The sequence below is a fragment of the Monodon monoceros genome, unplaced genomic scaffold, assembly GCF_005190385.1.
Source record: "Monodon monoceros isolate NGI ecotype Baffin Bay Population unplaced genomic scaffold, NGI_Narwhal_1 Super_Scaffold_18, whole genome shotgun sequence".
Classification (NCBI taxonomy): domain Eukaryota; kingdom Metazoa; phylum Chordata; class Mammalia; order Artiodactyla; family Monodontidae; genus Monodon; species Monodon monoceros.
The window spans coordinates 128,544,930-128,569,111 of NW_021703774.1; the positions used below are offsets into that span (position 1 = coordinate 128,544,930).

Below are 24,182 nucleotides of genomic sequence, written 5' to 3' on the forward strand. Positions count from 1 at the left end.
CCAGGAAGATCCCACATGCCACGGAGCGGCTGGGCCCGTGAGCCATGGCCGCTGAGCCTGCACGTCTGGAGCCTGTGCTCCGCAACGGGAGAGGCCACAACAGTGAGAAGCCCGCGTACCGCAAAAAATAATAATAATAATAATAAAATAAATGTAGTAAGTACTGAAAATCCATCACTTCCTAATTATTTTGACCACATTTTATCTATGTTCTTGAAGTGACTTTTATCTGTTATACATGTATGGTGGAAACACTCTCTATCTAAGAATTTAGGGAATACCAAAGGGATGAACAGCTGAAAAAGACAGATGAAATGGTTGATTTGTCTAGCGCTAAATGCAGGTAGGTCAGGTAACAATATAGTCCTGCTCCCATGGAGAAACCTGCATCAATGAAGCGCAACTATGAATCCTTACCTAACTCAGTGTTCACTGCTGTCATTTTGGTTGCTTGAAATCTGCCGCGGTGGAACTATTTACACCACGGGTATTGGTAAATGCTACAAATTAGGGTTGCCTTTTTTTCTTTTTTTTGAGGGCTAGACATTTCCCAGCATATCACTGATTAACAATCTAGTTTGGACACGATACCCAGCAAATATTTATAGAATGTAAACTATGTGCAAGGATTTGAGCTTTGGGCTGGAATTACAGGATGAACAAAAGAAACAGTTTCTACCCTCCGGAACTAACATCTAGGATGGAAGACAGACAATATAAACAAGCAAGAGAGTGAGAAGAGACAAGCAAAACAAGTAAGCCAATAAACAATGCACCAACAAACAAGTGAAAGATAAACCCCAAGTTACCAACTGTGATAAGTTCTATGAAGGAGCTAATCAGGGTCAGGACATCAGACACAACCGTGGAGGCTGTTTGAAAAGTTGGTCAGAGTAGGTTTCACAGAGATGGGGACATTTAAGGTGAGAACACATATATATGGAATATAAAAGAAAAAAACAGGGTCATGAAGAACCTAGGGGCAAGACGGGAATAAAGACGCAGACCTACAAGAGAATGGACTTGAGAACACGGGGAGGGGGAAGGGTAAGCTGGGACGAAGTGAGAGAGTGGCATGGACATATATACACTACCAAATGTAAAATAGATAGCTAGTGGGAAGCAGCCGCATAGCACAGGGAGATCAGCTCGGTGCTTTGTGACCACCTAGAGGGGTGGGATAGGGAGGGTGGGAGGGAGGGAGACGCAAGAGGGAAGAGATATGGGAACATAAGTATAACTGATTCACTTTGTTATAAAGCAGAAACTAGCACACCGTAGTAAAGCAATTATACTCCAATAGGGCTTCCCTGGTGGCGCAGTGGTTGAGAATCTACCTGCTAATGCAGGGGACATGGATTCGAGCTCTGGTCTGGGAAGATCCCACATGCCGCAGAGCAACTAGGCCCGTGAGCCACAACTACTGAGCCTGCGCGTCTGGAGCTTGTGCTCCGCAACAAGAGAGGCCGCCTTACTGAGCGGCCCACGCACCGCAATGAAGAGTGGCCCCCGCTTGCCACAACTAGAGAAAGCCCTCGCACAGAAATGAAGACCCAACACAGCCAAAAATAAATAAGTAAATAAATAAAAAGCCAAGTATTTGAAGCCCTTAAAAAAATTATACTCCAATAAAGATGTTAAAAAAAAGATGCAGATGGAAAATAAGCATATGAAAAATAATAATTAAAAAAAATTTTTTAATTAAGGGGGAAAAGTTCATCTCAACTGATATAAAGGTGAACAAAGATAAAAAAAAAAAGAATGAGTCAGCCCTACAAAGAGCCTGCTTGGGGACTGCTTGTGGGAGGTTAGTGAAAAAGGTAATTTCAAAATTTTTCGTTTGAGCAACTGAGTAGATGGTGGTAGCAATTTCTGCATCAAAATAAGTGCCCAAATTAAAAGACATTGCTGTACACACAATTTGCTACTTATATAATAGCATGCCCTCATAAAAAAATAAAAGGATTAAGGAGGGAACTGATTCCAGTCTCCCCTGCCAGCCCCTTACTAATCAATCCTGCTCTATTCCCCACATCTATGGAACAGCTGATGTCAGGAAAAGGTTGGAGCACTGAAGAGCAGCAGAGGCTCACCCATGGAATCCCTTGCCCACCAGATACAGGATGCCCTTCTAGGCTATTCCCCCCGATATCTATAAACACCACATGCTCCCTTAAAATGTGCGCCATGAACGGAAAACACGTGCCCCATCTTCAATCACACTGAACAAATAAACCAGAAATGATGTTTACAAAATCTGTCAATCTAAAAGACGCCTACCTAATATTCATTCTGTATCTAAATCTGAGTACAGCTGGGTTTCTGAGACTTCATGTTACATGGCTGCAGGTTTCTCTGTGGGAGCAGGACTGTTTAATTACCTGTCCCAGCTGCATTTTGCAACTAAACAAATCAACTGTTTCATCTGTCTCTTTCGGTTTTCCACCCTTTCGGAATTCTGAGAGCAGAAAGGGCTAAAATGACAGGAGTGGTTGCAACTGGGAGATGATTGATGCCTTCACACACAGAGCACGTTATGCTTTTTGATGCTTATTCAATGTGCTTTGCAAGGGGTCCTATTTAAATCTACAAAGTTAATGAGAAGCGGGATTTTCATGATCCTGATGTGACAAGTAAAGGATACAAGGAAATATATCCAAGGAAAGTGTGACCACTCTGTGATTTACTATCAGCACTAAAATGATGAAGATCAAATGAGATCAAGAAAGCCAGAGGAGGACTTCTCTGGCAGCGCAGTGGTTAAAAATCTGCCTGCCAATACAGGCGACACAGGTTCGAGCCCTGGTCTGGGGAGATCCCACATGGGTGGAGCAACTAAGCCCGAGCGCCACAACTACTGAATCCCACGCACCTAGAGCTCGTGCTCTGCAACAAGAGAGGCCACTGCAATAAGAAGCACGCACAGCCCAAGGAAGAGTAGCCCCCGTTCGTCACAACTAGAGAAGGCCCACGTGCAGCAACGAAGACTCAACACAGCCAAAATAAATAAATTTATTCATCTATTTTTTTAAAAAAAGAAAGAAAGCTAGAGGCCTTGAACCTATGAGTGGAGAGACCTGTCAGGAAACAAGCTGCAGCTCATTCATTTCACTAGAAGCTCTACCTTTAGGTCCCTCAAACAAGATATCAAAATGCTCAACTAGGAATATAAATGATGTTGCTCCAGGGGCAAAAAAAAACTTCCGGAGAGGAATAGCTATGTCAGTGGGATGGGGGAGGATGCTTCTAAAAAATCTGAACAAAAAATAAAACACAACAGAAAGAACCCTATAACTGGTTCTTATAACACACACACACACACACACACACACACACACACACACACATCCTCTCTCTCTTTCAATGGAGATATTAAATAATCATTTATGTTTAAAGATTAGGTACAAAGAGTTACTAAATTTACCACAAAAAAAACCCCAAACTTTTCAAGAATGAGGCTACAACTTTTAAACTAATGGTGAAACACAGGATAATACCCTCAAAAGTTAGGTATGTTCACGCAGAGGTTATGCAAGACAATCAAACAATCTAGTAAAGCTTAATTTATATTAGTTTTTCTCACCCAACTAAAATTTTAATTCTGGGGAATTCCCTGGTGGTCCAGTGGTTAGGACTCCACGCTTTCACTGCTGAGGGCCCAGGTCCAGTTCCTGGTGCGGGAACTAGATCCCACAAGCCTCAAGGCACATCCAAAAAAAATAAAAATAAAATTTTAATTCTGAATCTTTAAAAAACACACATTACGGGCTTCCCTGGTGGCGCAGCGGTTGAGAGTCTGCCTGCCGATGCAGGGGACACTGGTTCGTGCCCCGGTCCGGGAAGATCCCACATGCCGCAGAGCGGCTGGGCCCGTGAGCCATGGCCGCTGAGCCTGCGCATCTGGAGCCTGTGCTCCGCAACGGGAGAGGCCACAGCAGTGAGAGGCCTGCGTACCACAAAAAACTAAAAAAAAAAATAAAAATAAAACACACATTACACACTCTGTTGTACAGAAATATCTTGAAGGATCGCTTCAGCTACCTAACACCAAGGTCAAGCATCAGTTGTCATTTTTTCATTTCGGATATCATTGATGTTACCTGTCTGGCCCATGTGATATTTGAGCTTTTTTTTTTTAACATCTTTATCGGAGTATAATTGCTTTACAATGGTGTGTTAGTTGCTACTGTATAACAAAGTGCATCAGCTATACGTATACATATATCCCCATGTCTCCTCCCTCTTGCGTCTCCCTCCCACCCTCCCTATCCCACCCCTCTAGGTGGTCACAAATCACCCAGCTAAACTCCCTGCGCCATGCGGCTGCTTCCCACTAGCTATCTATTTTACATTTGAGAGTGTATATTATGCCCATGCCACTCTCTCACTTCGTCCCAGCTTACCCTTCCCCCTTCCTGTGTCTTCAAGTCCATTCTCTACGTCTGCATCTTTATCCCTGTCCTACCCCTAGGGTCCTCAGAATCTTTTTTCTTTCTTTTAGATTCCATACATATGTGTTAGCATACGGTATTTGTTCTTCTCTTTCTGACTTACTTCACTCTGTACAACAGTCTCTAGGTCCATCCAGCTCACTACAAATAATTCAATTTAGTTTCTTTTTATGGCTGAGTAATATTCCATTGTATATATGTGCCACATCCTTTTATCCATTCATCTGTCGATGGACACCTAGGTTGCTTCCATGTTCTGGCTATTGTAAATAGTGCGGCGATGAACATTGCGGTACATGACTCTTTTTGAATCATGGTTTTCTCAGGGTATATGCCCAGTAGTGGGAATGCTGAGTCATACGGTAGCTCTATTTTTAGTTTCTTAAGGAACCTCCATACTGTTCTCCACAGTGACTGTAGCAATTTACATTCCCACCAACGCAAGAGTTGCAAGGGGATTCCCCCACACCCTCTCCAGCATTTACTGTTTGTATATTTCTTGATGATACCCATTCTGACTGGTGTGATACTCATTCTTTTTTTAAATTTATTTAATTTATTCATTTTTTGCTGCATTGGGTCTTCACTGCTGCACGCAGGCTTTCTCTAGTTGCAGCGAGCGGAGGCTACTCTTCGTTGCAGTGCATGGGCTTCTCACTGCTGTGGCTTCTCTCGTTGCAGATCACGGGTTCTAGGTGCACAGGCTTCAGTAGTTGTGGCATGCCGGCTCAGTAGTTGTGGCTCGCAGGCTCTAGAACATAGGCTCAGTAGTTGTGGTGAACGGGCTTAGCTGCTCCGAGGCATGTGGGAACTTCCCAGACCAGGGCTCAAACCTGTTTCCCCTGGATTGGCAGGCAGATTCTTAACAACTGCTCCACCAGGGAAGCTCGAGGTGATACCTCATTGTAGTTTCGATTTGCATTTCTCTAATGATTAGTGATGTTGAGCATCCTTTCATGTGTTTGTTGACAATCTGTATATCTTCTTTGGAGAAATGTCTATTTAGGTCTTCTACCCATTTTTGGATTGGGTTGTTTGTTTCTTTGATATTGAGCTGCATGAGCTGCTTGTATATTTTAGAGACTAATCCTTTGTCAGTGGCTACGTTTGCAAGTATTTTCTCTCATTCTGAGGGCTGTCTTTTCATCTTGTTTATGGTTTACTTTGCTATGCAAAAGCTTTTAAGTTTCATTAGGTCCCATTTGTTTATTTTTGTTTTTACTTCCACTTCTCTAGGAGGTGGGTCAAAAAGGATCTTGCTGTGATTTATGTCATAGAGTGTTCTGCCTATGTTTTCCTCTAAGAGTTTTATAGTGTCTGGCCTTACATTTAGGTCTTTAATCCATTTTGAGTTTGCTTTTGTGTATGGTGTTCTAATTTCATTCTTTTACATGTAGCTGTCCAGTTTTCTCAGCATCACTTATTGAAGAGGCTGTCTTTTCTCCATTGTATATTCTTGTCTCCTTTCTCAAAGATTAGGTAGCCATAGGTGCGTGGATTTATCTCTGGGCTTTCTATCCTGTTCCACTGATCTATAATTCTGTTTTTGTGCCAATAGCATACTGTCTTGATTACTGTAGCTTTGTAGTATAGTCTGAAGTCAGGGAGCCTGATTCCTCCAGCTCCAATTTCCTTTCTCAAGATTGCTTTGGCTATTCGGGGTCTTTTGGGTCTGTCTCCATACAAACTGGGCAATTTTTTTTTCTAGTTCTACGAAAAATGCCATTGGTAGTTTGATAGGGATTGCATTGAATCTGTAGATTGCTTTGGGTAGTATAGTCATTTTCACAATGTTCATTCTTCCAATCCAAGAACATGGTATATCGCTCCACCTGTTTGTATCATCTTTAATTCTTTCATCAGTGTCATATAGTTTGCTGCATACAGGTCTTTTGTCTCCTTAGATAGGTTTATTCCTAGGTATTTTACTCCATTTGTTGCAATGGTAAATGGGAGTGTTTCCTTAATTTCTTTTTCAGATTTTTCAACGTTAGTGTATAGGAATGCAAGAGATTTCTGTGCATTAATTTTGTATCCTGCTACGTTACCAAATTCATTGTTTAGCTCTAGTAGTTTTCTGGTAGCATCTTTAGGATTCTCTATGTATAGTATCATGTCATCTACAAACAATGACAGTTTTACTTCTTCTTTCCCAGTTTGCATTCCTTTTATTTCTTTTCTCCTCTGATTGCTATGGATAAAACTTCCAAATCTATCTTGCATAACAGTGGTGAGAGTGGGCAACCTTGTCTTGTTCCCGATCTTACTGGAAATGGTTTCAGTTTTTCACCATTGAGAATGATGTTGGCTATGGGTTTCTCATATATGCCCTTTATTATGTTGAGGTAAGTCCCCTCTATGTCTACTTTCTGGAGGGTTTTTATCATACATGGGTGTTGAATTTTGTCAAAAGCTTTCTCTGCATCTATTGAGATGATCATATGGTTTTTCTCCTTCAATTTGTTAATACGGTGTATCACATTGATTGATTTGCATATATTGAAGAATCCTTGCATTCCTGGGATAAACCCCATTTGATCATGGTGTATGATCCTTTTAATGTGCTGTTGGATTCTGTTTGATAGTATTTTGTTGAGGATTTTTGCATCTATGTTCATCAGTGATACTGGCTTGTCATTTTCTTGTTTTGTGACATCTTTGTCTGGCTTGGGTATCAGGGTGATGATGGCCTCGTAGGTTGAGTTTGGGAGTGTTCCTCCCTCTGCTATATTTTGGAAGAGTTTGAGAAGGATAGGTGTCAGCTCTTCTCTAAATGTTTGATAGAATTTGCCTGTGAAGCCATCTGGTCCTGGGCTTTTGTTTGTTGGAAGATTTTTAATCCCAGTTTCAATTTCAGTGCTTGTGATTGGTCTGTTTATATTTTCTATGTCTTCCTGGTTCAGCCTCAGAAGGTTGTGCTTTCCTAAGAATTTGTCCATTTCTTCCTGGTTGTCCAATAAGCATATAGTTGCTTGTAGTAATGATTCATGATCTTTTGTATTTCTGCAGTGTCACTTGTTACTTCTCCTTTTTCATTTCTAATTCTATTGAGTCTTCTCCCTTTTTTTCTTGATGAGTCTGGCTAATGGTTTATCAATTTTGTTTATCTTCTCAAAGAACCAGCTTTTAGTTTTATTGATCTTTGATATCGTTTCCTTCATTTCTTTTTCATTTATTTCTGATCTGATCTTTATGATTTCTTCTGCTAACTTTGGGATTTTTTGTTCTTCCTTCTCAAATTGCTTTAGGTGTAAGGTTAGGTTGTTTATTTGAGATGTTTCTTGTTTCTTGAGGTAGGATTGTATTGCTATAAACTTCCCTCTTAGAACTGCTTTTGCTCCATCCCATAGGTTTTGGGTCATCGTGTTTTCATTGTCATTTGTTTCTAGGTATTTTTTTATTTCCTCTTTGATTTCTTCAGTGATTTCTTGGTTATTAGTGCATTATTTAACTCCATGTGTTTGTATTTTTTTACAGTGTTTTTCCTGTAATTGATATCTAGTCTCACAGCATTGTGGTCGGAAAAGATACTTGATACAATTTCAATTATCTTAAATTTACCGAGGCTTGATTTGTGACCCAAGATATGGTCTATCCTGGATATTGTTCCATGAGCACTTGTGAAGAAAGTGTATTCTGTTGTTTTTGGATGGAATGTCATTTAAATATCAATTAAGTCCGTCTGTTTAATGTGTCATTTAAAGCTTGTGTTTCCTTATTTATTTTCATTTTGGATGATCTGTCCATTGGTGAAAGTGGGGTGTTAAATTCCCCTACTATGATTGTTACTGTCAATTTCCCCTTTTATGGCTTTTAGCATTTGCCTTATGTATTGAGGTACTCCTATGTTGGGTGCATAAATATTTACAATTGTTATACCTTCTTCTTGGATTAACCCCTTGATCACTATGTAGTGTCCTTCTTTGTCTCTTGTAATAGTCTTTATTTTAAAGTCTATTTTGTCTGATATGAGAATTGCTACTCCAGCTTTCTTTTGATTTCCATTTGCATGGAATATCTTTTTCCATCCCCTCACTTTCAGTCTGTATGTGTCTCTAGGTCTGAAGTGGGTCTCCTGCAGACAGCATATATACTGGTCTTATTTTTGTATCCATTCAGTCAGTCTATGTCTTTTGGTTGGAGCATTTAATCCATTTACACTTAAGGTAGTTATCAATATCTATGTTCCTATTACCATTTTCTTAATTGTTTTGGGTGTGTTTTTCCTTCTCTTGTGTTTCCTGCCTAGAGAAGTTCCTTTAGCATTTGTTGTAAAGCTGGTTTGGTGGTGCTGAATTCTCTTAGCTTTTGCTTGTCTGTAAAGGTTTTAATTTCTCTGTCGAATCTGAATGAGATCCTTGTCGGGTAGAGTAATCTTGGTTGTAGGTTTTTCCCTTTCATCACTTTAAATATGTCCTGCCACTCCCTTCTGGCTTGCAGAGTTTCTGCTGAAAGATCAGCTGTTAACCTTACGGGGATTCCCTTGTATGTTATTTTTTTGTTTTTCCCTTGCTGCTTTTAATATTTTTTCTTTGTATTTAATTTTTGATAGTTTGATTAATATGTGTCTTGGCGTGTTTCCCCTTGGATTTATCCTGTATGGGACTCTCTGTGCTTCCTGGACTTGATTGACTATTTCCTCTCCCATATCAGAGAAGTTTTCAATTATAATCTCTTCAAATATTTTCTCAGTCCCTTTTTTTTCTCTTCTTCTTCTGGGACTCCTGTAGTTCGAATGTGGGTGCATTTAATGTTGCTGTCCCTGAGTTGTCTAAGATGGTTCTCAATTCTTTTCATTCCTTTTTCTTTATTCTGCTCTGTGGTTGTTATTTCCACTATTTTATCTTCCAGGTCACTTATCCGTTCTTCCCCCTCAGGTATTCTGCTATTGATTCCTTCTGGAGAATTTTTAATTTCATTATTGTGTTGTTCATCATTGTTTGTTTGCTCTTTAGTTCTTCTAGGTTAAACATTTCTTGTATTTTCTCCATTCTATTTCCAAGATTTTGGATCATCTTTACTATGATTACTCTGAATTCTTTTTCAGGTAGACTGCCTATTTCCTCTTCATTTGTTTGGTCTGGTGGGTTTTTACCTTGCTCCTTCATCTGCTGTTTGTTTCTCTGTCTTCTCATTTTGCTTGAGTTACTGTATCTGGGGTCTCCTTTTCACAGGCTGCAGGTTCATAGTTCCTATTGTTTTTGGTGTCTGCTCCCAGTGGCTAAGGTTGGTTCAGTGGGTGTGTAGGCTTCCTGGTGGACGGGACTGGTGCCTGTGTTCTGGATGAGGCTGGATCTTGTCTTTCTGGTGGGCAGGACCACGGCTGGTGGTGTGTTTTGGAGTGTCTGTGAACTTATTATGATTTTAGGCAGCCTCTCTGCTAATGGGTGGGGTTGTGTTCCTGTCTTGCTAGTTGTTTGGCATAGCGTGTCCAGCACTGTGGCTTGCTGGTCATTGAGAGGAGCTGGGTCTTAGCATTGAGATGGAGATATCTGGGAGAGCTTTCACCATGTGATATTATGTGAGGCTGGGAAGTCTCTGGTGGAGCAATGTCCTGAACTCAGCTCTCCCACCTCAGAGGCTCAGGTCTGACACCTGGCTGGAGCACCAAGATCCTGTCAGCCACACGGCATGGGAGATGTTCACAAATTTTAGGAGTCAACCTGAGAATGAGGAGAAAAGGAATGGAGATAGCTGGGTATGGTAACAACAGTCCTTTAAGAGAAGCTGACGCAAGCCTCTAGCATCATCACAGAAGTATAGCACTGCAAGGATTACTGAAGCAGAGGCACTTTACAAACCTGGTGCATAATCCTCAGGTTTCTCTGAGTACAGCATTTTCATTTTCTCATTCTTCCCATTAAAATTCTATCCTCTTCATTCACAAAGGTGGGCATTATCTCCAACAAATGAAAAATAACAACCTTTGAGATCACTTCAGGTCTCTTGTTTCTACACAGAAGCATCTTCAGGTATTGCTAAGGAAACATCCTGGTATAGTCCTTTTCCATGGGGCTCTGAGACAGTCTTCTTTGTGCGATTCTCAATCTTTGGCAGGTGGCTGATGAAACAGCCTTCAGGCAGAAATCAGAATAAACTACCTTAAGGTTCAAGACATCACACCCCTGCAAAGCCTTTGGGCCAGAGGTCCATTCCCCAACCTGGCCAGGCCTCTGGAGCTAGGCACCGCTTCACTGTGACTCTGAGCAGGGAAGGTAGGGGGACTGGTGTCACACTGAGGAGGTTTGGGGTTTGCTTGATAGGTGACGTGAGCCACACTCGTCACAGAGAACTCTGAGACCCCAGGATGTGGGCAGCAACGGCAGCCCTGACTTTCTCTTTCCAGGATTCCCCTGCTGGCTCCCTGAGAGCTCCTTAGGTCCCTACTTGAGCTTCTGACACCTAACCTAACACTTTGCACTTATGACTCTTTCTCTACCTTTGCTCATTGTATTTCCTCCACCTGGAATATCCACTGTTCTTATTTCTCCAGTAAGAGTATATAGTTCATCCTCCCAATAAGCCTCCTTCATCTGTCTTGAGGAAGGAACCCCTCCCTCCTTGAATACAGTTGACCATTTATAATTCAGGGTTAGAGGCACTGACCCTCCACAGTCAAAAATCTGGGTATAACTTATAGTCAGCCCTCCATATCTGAGGTTCCTCCGTATCTGAGGATGGTGTAGTACTGTAGTATTTACTACTGAAAAAAATCTGTGTATAAGTGCACCCATGCAGTCCAAACCCATGTTGTTCAAGGGTCAACTGTACATATAAGGCAGGTTAGCAATACCAGAACAGTAATTCTCAATGAAGCAAGGCAAGGAAGCAATCACAGTTTCCTTTAGAGACCTCACCCCAAACCTACAAAATCAGAATACTAGTCAGGAGGAACAAAATAGGGCATGTGTATTTTGAAAAGGCTCCTCTGATATTTCTGAAAAGCCATCTGCCCTAGTGGATAACCACTGTCACTACAGTTATTTGATTCTGTATCTTATGTTCTCCACTCAAAAGAGAGACCAGAAAAGTATAAAATTATACACTGAAGAATTGGTGACTGTGGTTGGTTGCCACTGGGGAGGAGAACAAAGGGACTGGGGTGGGAGGGAAACTTATTTTTTGCAGTACTTCCTTCTGTAACTTTTAAATTTTGTGTCTTGTCCATGTATTATCTATTCAAAAGGAAAAACATAAAGAATGGCACAGACTTAAGAGTCAGATAACCCTGATTTGCTTCCTAAATTTTGTCACTTACTAGCTGTGTATGATCTTGGGCAAGTCACTTTACCTACCTGACACTCAGTTTTCACATATTAAAAATGGAGAGTTGGAAGTAGCTGCTGACCAATAGGGTTATTGTGGGAAATAAAGGAGAAAATGTCTTTAACGCAAAGCACTGACCCTGGTCGCTGAGTGGGGGCCCAGTACATCCCACTGCCTTCACAATTCTACTTGCTGAAACAGAGTGAGAGGTGAACTCACATCTTAATGCCCTTTGGCTCAGAGAATGTAATTCAGGAAGGAAATAAAGTGAAATTTGTCAGTCTGTCTTGTCAAAACCAGAGAACAGGGCCTGGTCTTTTGTTTCCCACACCACAGATCTTACTAATGCTCACTTCATATTACAGTTGACGGCCAGCAGAAAGGTCACTGGCATGAGCATAATGCTTCTCCCTCATAGTGTCTTGATTATCTTAATAGTAAACACTTGCCAAGAAAGCCACCCCTAAAAGTGCAAGTCTCCCCAGATGCAGGGAAACTTCTTGTGTCATGATTAACAGCTTCCTAGAAGCAGTGCAGCTAATGTTCAAACCACTGTAAATTGCTTTCACCTCTCTCTTTCCATACAACTGCATCCACCTCAAAAGAAAATCTTGTCTATTAACACTGGCTTGTCATATAGGAAGATGCTTCTTGAATCAGCATCTCTTCAAGAGAAGCGGCTAGGAGGTGGGAACTGGAGTGACCAACTAAAGACAGTTAAACCCTTAGAAACACCAGCTATAGCTGTGAAACATGATTTTCCTAATCAGAAATCTGTCGGGACAGAGGAAAAACCTACAGCCTTGGGACTTCCCTGGTGGTGCAGTGGTTAAGACTCCACGCTCCCAATGCTGGGGGCCCGGGTTCGATCCCTGGTCAGGGAACTAGATCCCACGTGCATGCCGCAACCAAGGAGCCCAGAAGCCACAGCTAAGACCTGGCACAACCAAATAGATAAATATTTTAAGGCAAACAAACAAACAAAAACCCTACATCCTTGACCTCAGAGCATGACACTACCCTGCTTAGAACCTTCCACCAGTATTACCTGGCACTGAGAATAAAACCCAGGCTTACCAGCATGGATCTCGAGGCCCTGTAAGCACCTGGTCTTCCTCACCTAACAACATCCTACTCTTCATTTAGTTTGACTGAGACACTCTGAACAAACAACTTCCATTCCTCCCACAGGACAGCTCTTTTCCACTTGTACCTGCCGTTCACCACATTCTTATCCTTCAAGCCTAAACTCGGAAAGGCTTTCCCCAGCTCTCTCTCTAAGGTGCCCCCCAGTTATATTCTCATCACCCTGTTTATGCTTCTTGAATCATCATCACTTCTTACAAGCACTTCTTTGCATCACTTTTTACAGTTTACAACTATCTTCTCAGGTTATTTTTTACTTGTTTATTATCATGCCCTGACCAAAGCCCAGAACCCAGACTCTAGGAGAGCAAGGACCTTTTCTATTTTGCTTCCCACAGTTGGTAGTGCAGTGTCTGGCGTAGAGTAGGAGCTCTGTAAATATTTCAGGAAGGAAAGAAAGCTCTCTAAGCTGCAAGCTGCCTCTGCTACCATCCAGTTGTGTAATTTAAGGTGATTCATTCGACCCATGCAAACTTCAGCATCCTCACGTGTGAAATGGGTTTGGACAGGCCAGTCTTCTTTACATATTGTAGGGAGAAATTAGAAGCTACTGAATTAGGAACTAAACTTCCAATTTTAAGAGGATTTTTTTAAATGATAGTTCATCAAAATAATCAATCTGTGCAGTCCAGTGGTTAGGACTCGGCACTTTCACTGCCATGACCCGGGTTCAATTCCTGGTTGGGGAACTAAGATCCCACAAGCTGCACAGCATGGCTCAAAAAAAAACAACAACAACAACAAAAAATCAATCTGTGGACATTTGTAATTAAGAAATCAATGTACAAAAGAGTAAATATGGGGCTTCCCTGGTGGCGCAGTGGTTAAGAGTCCGCCTGCTGATGCAGGGGACACGGGTTCGTGCCCCAGTCCGGGAAGATCCCACATGTCGCAGAGCGGCTGGGCCCGTGAGCCATGGCCGCTGAGCCTGCACGTCCGGAGGCTGTGCTCCGCAACGGGAGAGGCCACAACAGTGAGAGCCCTGCATACCGCAAAAAAAAAGAGTAAATAAGTGTGATAATTTTACATAGAAAAAGCATACATCCCTTCTCTGACATGTATGTTACACAAAAGAATGGGTATACCAACTACAGATATGTAAACATATATAGGCAACAACTAAATATGAAAAGAGAATAGTGCAATTATGGCTGACTCTTCTAGTGCAAAAAATAAAAAAAAAACTTGCTACAACAAAATTTCAATTAAATGTTTTAAAATAGCTTTTTTTTTTTTAAAGGAGCCTTTAGAAGGTCAGAGACTAAAAGTACTAGAAGTATACAACTGGGAAACAAAACCACCATTTATCAAACGGTTCTTACATGTTGGCATTGAGCTATATTAATTAGGGCATGTATTAAATATATTTATATTTAACCTTCTACAACATAGGTACTATTGTTCCTATTATGTAGAAGAAAAATTAGGCTGCTTATTTCACCTCCTAAAGTATTTCCTCAAATGTTACCTTCTTAAGGAGGCTTTTCCTGGTCAACCTATCTAAAATTGCAAACCCACACTCTCTCCTGAATTCCTTATCCATTTTCCCTGCATGGCACACATCATCTATACTACAGAAATTATGACTTATTTTGTATCTCCCCCTACTAAAATGTAAGTTCTACAGGACAGCGATTTTTTTTTCCTGTTCTCTTCTGAAACCCCAGCACCCAGTAGAGGACTTGGCACTGAGTAGATATCAATAAATAATTGATGAATGAATGAACAGTTGAATGTACTGGTGAGGTGGTTCTGTAAGTCTGTTTGACTCGAAGACTTTCCACATCATTACACCAGAGTAACTGAGTACAAGTAGACATAATTCATAGAAGCTGATCAGGAAGAAGATAAAGTTAGACTGGTGGCAAGGAACTAGGGATGAAGGTGAAAGAGAACATGTTCTGCCTGGAGAAAGACAATGACATTCTTTAAGATGTACCATGTGTGGTTATGATCCTTTTTTCTCATTATAGAATCCGATGATACAGGGTCTTACGGCTTTGAACATGTAAGGACAACTAAAGCTGAACTGCACGATGAACTGAGCCTGAGCAAGGGCATGTTTTCCTCCAAGGACATCTCTGAAGTTCTAATGGGCAAGGAGGCTAAAAGTTCCTCAGGAAACCTCTGAAGAGCTAAGCAAAGACTTCTACAGTCCCAAAGTACTAAGGGAGAATTGGAGTTCAGGTCCCACCAGGGAGAAGGAATTGGTAAACACCGCAGACTCACTGGAATACCTGGAAGGCCATGTGTTAGGAGCAAAGGCAACAAGAGAGTCTGAACCTTACCCGAAAGGTACCTCTGCCTCGCCTCAGAGATGATCGCCCACCTGTACCCCCCCCACACACACACAGAGTATCTCCTTATTAGAAGAAACAGTGACTCTTCTGGATGGAGATGACATCACCTGACGCTTTTCGTAGCTGGCGTACATAATATCGAACATTCAGTCAAATTATGGCATGACGAGATATACAACCAAATAACTATAACGAGAGAAAAACATCAAACCACAGAAACACATCTAAAGTTGATCCACATATTGGAATTAATTATTTTAAGCCCTTATAAGCTATGATTAATATGTTCAAGAAATAGAGAAAAAGATGGCAACTACAGATTTTTTAAAATTGAGAACTCCTCCAAAAGAATTATGATCTAAAAAGGGATAAAATAAATTCTAGAATAGAAAAATATAACAACTAAAATTAAGGACTCAATAGACGGGCAGATTAGGCACAGGAAATTCAGTTAAGTGGAAGACTGGTAAATAGAAAATATCTACTATCTAAGAGTTTAGTGTAAATTAAAGAACAATTTTCAGGAAAAGCATCATTGATTTTTATGAATGACAGTAAAAATATTAACAATATCCTATGTGCTTGCAACTACTCTAGGCACATTAAATTTAATTCCTATACAACCCATGAGATAGGTACTAATCTATTAATATCTTCCTTTTACAGACAACAAAACTGAAACATAGAGTCTAGATAATTTTACAAGCTAGTAAATGGATAAGCCAGAATCCGAACCCAGGCAGTTTGACGCCAGTCCATGTCACCAATCAACTATACTGCAGTAATTAATAACATGTGAAGTTTGATGAGGGATTTATATTTCTTACTCTTATTTTGAATTAAACTCCTCTCAACAAATTTAGATGGAATTAGTAATCAGTGACTAATCTAACCTAAATATGATATTGTAAATAATTTTAAGTACAAGCTGTGCGTGTTCTTTCATATTGCACATCTGAGGAAAGCCTGGTCAGCTGGCCCACACAGCCCAGCAAGGAAATGACTCCAAATGCAGGCTAGCTTACAAGGAAAGAAATACTCTCCACAGCATCGGCTGTGAAAATTCCAAGCTAAAAATAACAGCACATGTAACATAAAATTTTAGAAGGAAAATATTCATCACAAATACCCAAAGAAGGAAATGGTAGAACTATCTAAAGAGATGACTTCTTACAAAACCCACACGGGACACAGAAAACTCATTCTGAATACTGCATATGACAGCAGAGTTTAAGCTGGGCTTAGCTCATATACCTCAGGTGGGATTACAGTATAATTTCTGAAACTATTCGGACAAGAAAACCTTTCTTTTCTCATCATTTATTGAGAAAGCCACCTGGAAGGCTTCTCTAAGTTTCAATTACCCTGGACTTTGATTATCCAGAGTGGGGACTATGAAATTAATTTGCAGTGAGAGGTCACTAAAAATGTTAGGAAAACCTGTAAAAGTTACCTTCTGGCATTTTGCCATTAGAAATAAAAGTCTCAATACAAAATTTTTTAAGTCCAAGAAGAAGCATTGTCTATCTCAAAAGATAAGCCACTTTTTTGTTCTTAAACATCTGGACTGGGAAGATTTTCTTTTTTAAGTCTATATCATGGTCTTGAATTTTAGGAAACATTTTAAAAGGACTTACAATATCTGAAAAGCTAACACGCTCTGCACAAGGCCGCTCTGCATACTACCTTTAAGGTGAGCAAAGCAGTCACACCAGGGATTTTGGCTTCTGGAAGTGGCCCACGTTCTTCCCAGGCATATCTAACCATCACGTTTCATAACCGTCAGAACCTACTACATTTCCAGAAAACCTCTAAAACTAAATTCTGAAAACTTTAGATCACAGCACTAATCTAGTTTCTTTGACAAGAACTTAGAGAAAGTTCTTCAAACAACAAAAAACTGGCAACAGTTTAAAAAATAGGGACTTCCCTGGTGGCACAGTGGTTAAGGATCCGCCTGCCAATGCAGGGGACACGGGTTGGGGCCCTGGTCCGGGAAGATACCACGTGGTTCAGAGCAACTAAGCCCATGTGCCACAACTACTGAGCCTGCTCTCTAGAGCCCATGAGCTACAACTACTGAGCTCAGGTGCCACAACTACTGAAGCCCGTGTGCCTAGAGCCCATGCTCCACAGCAAGAAAAGCCACCACAATCAGAAGCATGCGCAGCACAAGGAAGAGTAGCCCCCCGCTCGCTGCAACTAGAGAAGCCCGCGTGCAGCAACAAAGACCCAACACAGCCAAAAATAAATAAATAAATTTATAAAAAATAAAAATAAAAAATAATGCTTACCTTTGAATATTTCTGTAACTCAGCATCGTCTGCAATCTGTGTGTCCAAAGTAGCAATCTAAATTCACAAGAAAAAATATTTCCAATATCTGTAAAAGCATAACTTTATTTCTTCCTAGGCTTTCTGAAAAAATCTGTATAAAACCTATACATTGATAACTCCATCTAAACTCTTTTCCACGTTTCTGAAATCCATAACACATAATGTAAAATTTCAGAGTACATTCGCTTTTTTGTTGTTATTGTTCTCCACAGCAATCTTTTTTCATAAATTATGCAAAAGTTGAACTAGAAGGTGATGGGCAAACACATGTACTATTTTTAAAAATCCATAGCCCCTGAAATTTTAATATAATCCTCCATTGTATTAAAGCCATAAAAAATTTATTCTTTTGACAAAACCAAGAGTATGGTCATTTTTACTTTTAAACCCAGGCCTTGAAACAAAGTTTTCAAGGTCAGAAAAATCAGAGCAGTTTGGAAAAACTGAAGCATCTGACTTTCTACAGAAAGCTCAAACCATTTCCCTAGGAGAAAGAGCTGGCAAGGACACAAACAAAAGACCTGGACTGGTGGAAAGATCGTGGAATACTGAAAGCTTTTAATCCTGGCCTAAAACTATTGTTCTGAGCTTCAATGGTGGACATCCACAGAAGTGAATTCCGTGCAAGCAAAATACTGCACTGATGATTTGCATCTGTAAGTTGTTAATAGAATATGGTGCGTCTGGAGGGAGGGGATAAATTAAACAGTGGTCCAACTAAGGCTTCTAAAAGTACTGCACTTCAGATAAGTAGATTCTGGAAGAAAATAAAGCAAGAAACACTGGAGCACATGCATGAATGTATATACGCATATTTGCATGTATGCATTCATTCATCCGTCTTGCCTGGCTTCTCCTTTTGTCGCCTCGTCCCTCAGAACACGTTACAACTCTTAATGAATAAACTGTCACTTTAAATTTCCAACTTCAAATTCTGTCTCCTCTTTCTAGCCCCTCTGTTATGACCTCACCACATGATAAATAAAATTTGGAAAGGTGGTTATAAAGAGGATAAATTTTTAACCGAAAAGAGATCATCGCAAAACAGACCATTTAAAAATACTGGTACACCAAACTACTTTAAATATCAACCACTCAGGATAGCAGAAAAGGTCACTTGCTAGGTGATAACCTAATGAAAAAACAGCTTTGAAATCTATGAAGTAAAGAAGCAGCAGTTCATGAGGACCGACATGCAAGTGCAAAACAAGTAAGAAGAGGAAGTATGCACTGTTCTGACTCATCTTAATGACACTGGAAAATGTCTAACAATAGATAGTGGCTAGAAGAGAAAAAAAAAAATCTCCAACCAGCCAGCAAGTACTAATGACAAACATATGTAAGAAAATGTGAAAGACAAAAGAAATTTAATAGAATACTTTATTACTAACACATTTAGTGAACACTGTAGAGGCTTTTCTAAGTGCAGCTTTCTGTTTTCATGTGGATTCATATGGGGAAATGTAATCAATCCCTTACTCAGTGAATCTAATAACAGGTGAAAGGAAGCCTAATGGACCACTGGCATATAAACTTATACCTAACCTAAATTACTTCCTGTTCTCCCAAATACATTTGATAAGCATTCTTTCATTTTTCTCATAAAACTGTAAGATTCTTTGTGAATCACAGGAGTAATATCCACAGCCCTTTCAGTGTATAATAAAACAAGCAGATCATAAAAGCAATCATAAAAATGCCAGCAATTTTAAGCAGCTGATACAGGTTATAAATTTAAAGGCAAGTCCTTTCTCTCCTAACATTTTTCTGCCTATTGTTGACTTAAATTGTTTCCACATGAACTGAGTGTCTGCTAATTGTAACTGAAACTTATCTGCAGTCCTTAACTGTCCTTGCAGCTTGAAATGAAAAAAAAAAAAAATCAATTAATTGATCCAGTAGGGAAGAAACACAGGAGGAAAAAATAAAGGCTGGGCCGGCTATTCTTTGACTCTCCGATTTCTTTCAATTGTAGCATTCAGAGCTACATTTCATTGACATGAGATGAGACATGAGTGTTTTTTATTAAAAGATTTTAACATACCATTACTTCATAATCAGGGCCCAGTAGGTTTTCCCATCTGGATTTCAGCTCATTTTCTAAAGAGGCTGGGACTCCTTCTGGATTAAAAAAATAAAGAAAACATTGAAACTACTGTGAGCTAAACACACTAAACTACTAAATTCTTCCATAACAGCACAGCTTCAGTAAGTAAAAGGGAAATAAATAAAAAGGAAAGTGCATTAACTTAGGTCTATTAGGTAAAGTAAATCAGAGGTGACTTGTAAGACTAATGTAGAATGTAAAATTTTACATTTTACTAATGTAAAAATGTAAAATGTAAATTTGGTCTATGACCAAATTATGATGGGGCTTTTGCTGTTAAGGAATATTTTAAGGGGAAGAGGAAATGATGAGTTATAAATGAAATTTGAATTATATAGTTTTTATACAAACATCCTGTGGCTTACAAGTAAAATGCATCTGGCTTTGGTTTATGCTATGTTAGGACAAACAAGGATTTAAGGTGAATGTTAATCACTTCAGAGTAGTACCTTCCACTCACCCATAGGAAAAGTAAAAACTTATCAAAATATCTTTACTATAAACAAGGCATATCAACATGACCCAATCAAACTTTTCACTTGGGCATATATAAAAGCTTTTCTGGTTTAATTCAACCAGTGAGTTGCATGAGCTTTAATATAATAGAAATTTTGTTTTACTTTGGTCTTTTGTGGCTACATGGTTATCATATTTTTTTTTTTTTTCTTTTTGCGGTACGTGGACCTCTCACTGCTGTGGCCTCTCCCATTGCAGAGCACAGGCTCCGGACGTACAGGCTCAGCGGCCATGGCTCACAGGCCCAGCCGCTCCGCCGCACATGGGATCTTCCCGGACCGGGGCACGAACCCGTGTCCCCTGCATCGGCAGGCGGACCCTCAACCACTGCGCCACCAGGGAAGCCCTATCATATCTTTATAACTTTCTTACTTAAGGGTAATATTGCCTTTTTTGCCTGGGTCAGATGATTTTAAAGAGCGCAGACAGATTTTAAGTGTCCTGCCTGTCCGTATGATCTTAGCCAGAAGTCTGTAGTCTGAATGATGCCTAATAGACAAATATCAAAGTACTAAAACTGTAATTTCAATTTAGATCCACAGTAGCAGCAGAAAATAAACAAACCTCCACCTCTTTTAAGAAAAACTCAATTTTGTCACAAGATTGGACAAGTTGCAAAACACCACAACTGATATAACCATGTGCCTAAAACCAAACATAACTTGCAGTATCAGTTTTTTCAAGCCTTCAGCAGACATCTAATCTCGGATGCATATCATGCTTAATTACAGAATACAAATCATTAAGTAAAACAGGCTAACCTCAAAAATCAGAGACTAAGACTAATGAACACTAAAGGGCTTAAAATTACTAGATTTACAAAAGCATATCCATAAAGTAACTATATTAACTGATATGCTAGATTACATTTCGAGGATAACTAACTGAAGATCCTATTAAAAACAAAGTATCATTCAGGTAGGCTCTGCACCTTTGTTCCTACTCTGTTAACATTTCCATAAGAAATTACACTAAGAGTTCTATTAAATTTCTTACAGACAGCAGTTTCCTGTGTGGTAGGCTAATTTGAATAAAATCTGCAATGTATTGGTTGAACTGTAAGCTTAAAAACATGATATTTAAAGATATTTTATACACATATAAAATAATGTCGATATTTCACCTACAATTCTTTTGACTATATTTGTACCTTTCAGTCATACAATGAAATCATAGTCATGAGTTTTAAAGCACAGCACAAAGGCCTAAGTACCAGAGGAAAGAGATTTATTTTAAGCAGCTCAATAAATCCTTGGCTACACACAATGATCACACACAAAAATGAATATTATGATGCTCTGTAACGATTACTCCAATGGCAATGAAGGGGAGCAGAATATGCCACCCCCAAATATTGTCACTTTGGCATGTGGATTATTTTCAGCTGAAGGCAATGAAGACCCTGCAGACTCAGGAGAAACTTTCACCTCTCCCTTAACTACCTAAAAGAATTTAGATAGGGAACCTGTACCAGAAAGACAGTTATTACCAGAGATAACTTTTTTATTTGAAAGACCTATCTGCATGGCTGGGCAAACTTCTAATTACCAAACATCTGCTCTTCTTATCATCCTGCAAATTACTCTCCTCCCCTTGGAAGGCCCAGGCCCCTATCCCATTCCTTAACTCAGGATAGCACAGAAGCTTCAATTGCCCAACTTGCCCTTGGGGCTCATATTTTTATGGGACTCTTACACATAGGAAATTAGTTTTTCTCCTGTGTTAATCTGTCTTATGTCGATTTAATTATTAGACCAGCCAAAAGAACTAGACGAGAAGAAGGGAAAACAGTTCTGCCCCTACAGCAAAAAGAGAGTTAACTTCGTAACGGAAGAATTTGGTCTCTCTAGCTGAAATTATACATACTCATGAAAAAAAAAAAAAAAAAACGGTAGTGAGGTTGATCCAAAAAGAGCAGCTATTTCTAAAAATATTTCTAACTTTAGAATGTATTTGATTTTCACCTGATAGTTCATTGTACATCTCTCTGGGTTCACATGAATTTAAAGAGCAAAAATTAACTGTAATCTACTTGGGTCAAAAAGAACAAGTTAAATTTCCAAACTATAGGAAATTTTAAAACTTGAATGAGGGGTTTACTCCTTCCTTCAGGCCATTCTTTCCCAAGAGAAGGCAATCAAAGCCAACGTGGACATGGATGAAGTTTTAGTCCATTTCATCCAACTGGCAAGGCTTCCCTGAGTGCCTTTGTACAGGAAACTGTGTGAGACTGTTACTCAACATGCTTACAGAATACAGTCAACTAGAGTAGACAAGGTATCAAAGAACAAAGCACAAGGACAAAGCTGCACATCAATTAAAAAGAAAATTAAACAATAAATATATAGCAACCTGGAAATTTGATAAAATATATAAAAATGTATACATTATTATTATGGTGAAAAGGAAATACTGCTATATGTATACAGAGAACTGTATATCTATAGCTATATCGATGATAATAATACAAGCTAAAGTATGCAGTAATTACAAATGCCGACAAGATTAAAAGTTATCACACTAATAAAATGTATTCAAAATCAACATAATTGGGCTTCCCTGGTGGTGCAGTGGTTGACAGTCCACCTGCCAATGCAGGGGACACGGGTTCGTGCCCCAGTCCGGGAGGATCCCACATGCCGCGGAGCGGCTGGGCCCGTGAGCCATGGCCACTGAGCCTGCGCGTCCAGAGCCTGTGCTCCGCCACGGGAGAGGCCACAACAGTGAGAGGCCCGTGTACCGCAAAAGAAAAAAAAAAATCAACATAATTAAACAATGATTAAACAACAGTATGCTCGATTCTCAACTGCCACAAGTGTTAAGATGTTGATATTAAGAATATCTTATTTTATATCTCTAAAAATGCCTCTAAAATTCCTCATATTATATTAACTATAAAGAGAGAAAGCTTTGAATTGAATGCTTCGTGCCTACCCAGTTTTTCTAAGGCTTGTATATTGTCATTTTTTAGATTATCCATTCTTTCTTCAGTTTCCTCATCTTCACCGAAATTAGTTTCCTTTTCCACTGCTCCAGTCAGAAAGAGGGCTGGTGTTTTCGGTGGTTCCACCACAGTTCCTAAAATAAGAATTGTTAATTTGAATCACTATCAGATGAAGGCCACATTTAAGTAAGCTTATTCCACTCTACGGTCCCATTTCACAACCTCCTTATAAACTTTTCAGGTAACTTACACATATGATTCCTTTAGTTAAAATGCCACTTGTGATAACCACTCAATTCATTAAAAAATACACTTGTAGTATTATTGAAAAGAATAAGGAACTAGGCAATGGGAAGAGAAAAGCAAGGTAAAGTCAATGACAAAGCAGGAGGAGATGCTTTTCAATATAGCCTTGGGGGGTGGGGGGAAGGAGGAGAACACTGGGGGCCATATGTTCTTGCTGTTGTGGTGGGCAGGGAGCAAGATATGCAGAAGAAGCCGGTTCCGTTGCTCTGGGCAATCCTAGGTTCTAGCATGACATCATCATGAGTTTCACAAACAACTCTACATAAGTAATCTTGTGAATGGGAAGGAAAGGGGAGAGTATTCCCCTGGTTGCAGAGTTTCCTTCCTTAGCTAAATTGAGTTAAGCGTTCAATCTCAAGCATGCCAGTCACTATGTATATCTTAAACACAAGAAAGGTTGAACAAGAATCATTTTACATTATTTTTAAATAACCACATGTAACTTATAAAGTATTCTTATCAAAAATATTAAACCTGGGCTTCCCTGGTGGCGCAGTGGTTGAGAGTCTGCCTGCTGATGCAGGGGACACGGGTTCGTGCCCCGGTCCGGGAAGATCCCACATGCCGCGGAGCGGCTGGGCCCGTGAGCCGTGGCCGCTGAGCCTGCGTGTCCGGAGCCTGTGCTCCCCAACGGGAGAGGCCACAGCAGTGAGAGGCCCGTGTACGGCAAAAAAAAAAAAAAAAAAAAAATACTGAACCTGAATTTAAGGCTCTAGCTCCTAGCTCACAAGAAACATGGGGGATAGAGGAACAAGTCAAATGACACCACAAGGAAACAATCAAATTCTGAATGTACCATTCTAGTGACAA

General features: G+C 39.9%; 1 protein-coding gene across 5 annotated transcripts in view; it reads right to left on the minus strand.

Moving 5' to 3' along the window:
- The window catches only part of PATJ (PATJ crumbs cell polarity complex component), a 353,415-nt gene that overhangs the window by 277,133 nt on the left and 52,100 nt on the right, over positions 1 to 24,182 (minus strand). For all 5 annotated transcript variants that reach the window (XM_029230615.1, XM_029230612.1, XM_029230614.1 and 2 more), the window contains exons 12-14: positions 23,057 to 23,200; positions 19,544 to 19,620; positions 17,458 to 17,514 (exon numbers count right to left, since the gene is read on the minus strand). In XM_029230615.1, the coding sequence (XP_029086448.1) occupies positions 17,458 to 17,514; positions 19,544 to 19,620; positions 23,057 to 23,200 (278 nt within the window). The remainder of the gene's footprint in view (positions 1 to 17,457; positions 17,515 to 19,543; positions 19,621 to 23,056; positions 23,201 to 24,182) is intronic.